We start from the raw sequence: 3251 nt of genomic DNA on the forward strand, positions 1-3251 counted from the left end.
AATAATGATCCATTGGTTATTCCTTGCTGACCGGACTTTTCCTTTAAATAAAGCTTTAATGGCATTGGAAATTGATTATTGAATAATTTATTGTAATTAATACCTGAATCATGTCTTAAATGAACATTTGCTTATTTCTTGCTGTATTTTGGCCTTCCATACATCGGTTATGACATCTGATGACCCCTGACCCCCTCGTTGGGAGCCCCTGATCAAGGAAAAAAATGTAAAATTCTTTAAAACAATTGCAGAGAAGCGTCGCTCACCCACAGCATCGTACCGTCACCACCGTGTCTCACTGGGGACTGTAGTCTTGTGTTCAGCTCTAAGAGGGATCTGAATTTAAATTAACTAAAAAAAACTTCCAGCTTCAGAAAATCTGGTGTTTTTAGTCCAAATTAATGATCAAACTCTAATTTAATAAAACAAATGCAGATTCATCATGTTGATGTTAGTAGTTTAATCTATTTATTTACATTAGTGACATCATTGATCATGTTTTCCCAGCAGAGCTTTCAGGTGCGGGACTGCAGGGCGAGCCTTTGGACGGTGTCTGACAGGTGGGCCATGGCGGGCAGCTGAGCCTGATGTTTGATGGACTCCAGAGTCCGAACCTGGAGGAGGAAGAGGAGCCCCAATAAGAAACGACTGAAAGAGCAGAAATACTGAAAAAAAACGTGAACTCACAGCAATCCGAGTGTCGCAGTGTCCGTGTTTGTGGCTCAGGTTCCACAGGTTGATGGACAGCTGGCTCAGCTTGTTGTTCCTCAGGTCGCCGTGGGCGACAAGGACGCCGAAGAGGGAGAAAGCCAGGGCGCTTTGACGCCGCGTGCTCTGCTGGGGGGGGCAGGAGGGGATTGGTCAGACCTCCAACCGGTAGGCAGATAGATAAAAAACTTCTACAGGAATATTTAATCTGAGCGAAATAGTAAAATAATGACTGTAATAAAACCTTTAGATTATTATTACAGAATATATATATATATGTATACACAATCATTTAATTTATATTTAATTTTATATTTTACAAATGTAATGGTGCAGCTTTTTTATTTAAGTCCACTTTTTTATATTTTCTCAGTTTTATTTCACAATAATTTTTTCTTCTTTATAGAGGGAATGGATGAACGCTAAATGTACGGCGACACTTTTACATCAAGTTTCCTACATAAAAAAGGTTTCAACTCAAAAGCTTCTGACGTTCATCTGTTCATGATGTCCTTCTGCTCCTTCAGCTCCACCTTGTTGTCGCTACAAGCCAGAATGAAGCCATATGAAGCTCACTAGAGTGAAACGCGCTGCCTTGGCAATTTGTGCAATTTTGTGCTGAAAGCCCTAAAAAGAAAAGGCGACGACGTATTTGGACAAAGACAGGGCTGAACAAACGTGGCTATTACGGTCTGTCAGTTTGACAGAAAGAACTCCATTTCACTCATTGCACCCCGGCCATGCTTCTGGGTTTTCCTCTGAGAAGAAGAATCTTTGTTTGCACACTGAGCGATTTGCAACGACCACCTTAAGACGGCCGACTGAATTATATTTATGGAAAATAAAATCCAAATTAAAGGATTCTCTGCTTTGTTTCATTTATTTTTTCATAATTTAATAATTAATCCATTTATTACTAATTTATTTATTTATTTGTTTAATGAATTAATTGGTTTAATTTGAACACTTCTGAGTTCCATACGAAGCAGAAAGAGGAAATGTTAAAAACTGACGTTGAATGAAGGGATTCAAACCTCGTCCTTAGAAAGTCCCTTCAGATGGTCCAAAATCTGGCCGATGAGCGTCTCACACAGCTTGTTGATCTCCGAGAGGAACTTTGGGTCTCCTCCATACAGCGTCTCATTGGAGTCCACTAAAAAACAAAAACAAACGCTGGAATAAAAAGCCAGAGCGGATGATATAGTGCGAAACCCAGGATGGTTTTACCTTTAGCGATGGAGTAGAGATACGTCTCCTGACTCATAGCAGCGAGCAGCGGCAGGGCGCTGATGTAAACCCGCACCTTGGCGTCGCTGCCGTCCTCCCAGGTGTAGTCCTGGACCATGTTGAGCAGCCCCCGGACCAGGTACAGCACGCCGTGCTCCGGGTGGTCCTGGAAGGATACGCTTTTTTAGCAGAAGGCTTTATATGCCCAGGCTGCGCCAAAAAAACAAAAAACAAGGCTGTTACCGGGACAACCAGCAGGGTGGCCAGGAAGTTGTTGATGAAGTCCAGCAGGAAGCTCTCAGAGGAGCGAAGCTTCCCCTCCACGCTGATGGAGCGCGGAACCTCAGGCAGGATGCTGACTGCCGCCTTCAGGAAGGCGTCCGCTGGAAGGAGGGATGTACGGAGTGACTTTTGTTACATTATTGTTGAAAGCAGAGAACAGGTTTTGTAAATGGTTGTAAAAAAATGCAATCAGGAAATAAAAAGTAACTTTTTTCTAGGATTTGATTTTTTTAAATCATTTTTTTATAGATTTTAGAGGTTTCTATTGTTTCAAATGTATATTTTTTGTATCTTATTATGTATATTAGATTATTTTTAATTCTTTTTTTAGGTTTTGTACCATTAAAATTTTATTCATTTCAAATGGCATTTTATTGGTCAGATTGTTTTCCCTCCAGGCCCAAACCAAACGCTCGCTCCTAACAGATAAAATGTCAGAAGTGCATCTTTGCTCCTCAGTTCTAAGGCCGGCTGCCTTAGAAGAGAGAATAAGATCTGAAAAAGGTATTTGATGAGAATAAAATTTGTAAAACTCGGTCTAAAAAAACTAAATTTTGGAAAAAAGTAAACAAAACTGAAAAAAAAAATTAATAGATAATTCCCCCCATACATAGGCCCCTGAGCTGCACTTCAAATATTCAATCATTTTCATATATTTTGTGGCTCAGAAAGGCTCAAACTCTTAAGCGTTAGTGGTAAAAATGAATGAGATTCTGGGCCTGAAAGAAGTTAAATAAAAATCAAAACAGCAAAGAAACTGAATGATTCAAGACGGCAGAACTCTAAAACACGCAAACCTAAAATCCCAGTGAAACATTTAAGATGGTGGACGGCCAAAGCTCCAGAACAGGAGGTGCTCACCCTGAGAGAGACACTGGTTGGCCAGCGCCACCTGACCAGACAGTAGGTAGAGGTGGAGGCGGCTGAAGATGTTGCTAAGGGATGGTGATGAAACAATAGGCTGCACACGCCTGGAAGCAGACAGAGCGTGAACAGGAAGTCCTCCTCCGAGGAAAACACGCCACACCGAGGAC

At 41.3% G+C, this 3251-nt stretch overlaps 1 protein-coding gene across 1 annotated transcript in view; it reads right to left on the reverse strand.

The window, feature by feature from the left end:
• Positions 1 to 443: 443 nt before the first annotated feature.
• The window catches only part of LOC107092873 (chromosome unknown open reading frame, human C16orf62), a 17727-nt gene continuing 14919 nt past the window's right edge, over positions 444 to 3251 (reverse strand). The window contains 7 exon segments of the mRNA XM_015387561.1: positions 444 to 614; positions 688 to 837; positions 1743 to 1861; positions 1936 to 2101; positions 2179 to 2318; positions 3079 to 3155; positions 3157 to 3188. Of these exon segments, the coding sequence (XP_015243047.1) occupies positions 516 to 614; positions 688 to 837; positions 1743 to 1861; positions 1936 to 2101; positions 2179 to 2318; positions 3079 to 3155; positions 3157 to 3188 (783 nt within the window). The 3' untranslated portion in view covers positions 444 to 515.

This window comes from Cyprinodon variegatus, unplaced genomic scaffold (assembly GCF_000732505.1).
Source record: "Cyprinodon variegatus isolate N-32 unplaced genomic scaffold, C_variegatus-1.0 Scaffold398, whole genome shotgun sequence".
In the NCBI taxonomy this organism is placed as follows: Eukaryota; Metazoa; Chordata; class Actinopteri; order Cyprinodontiformes; family Cyprinodontidae; genus Cyprinodon; species Cyprinodon variegatus.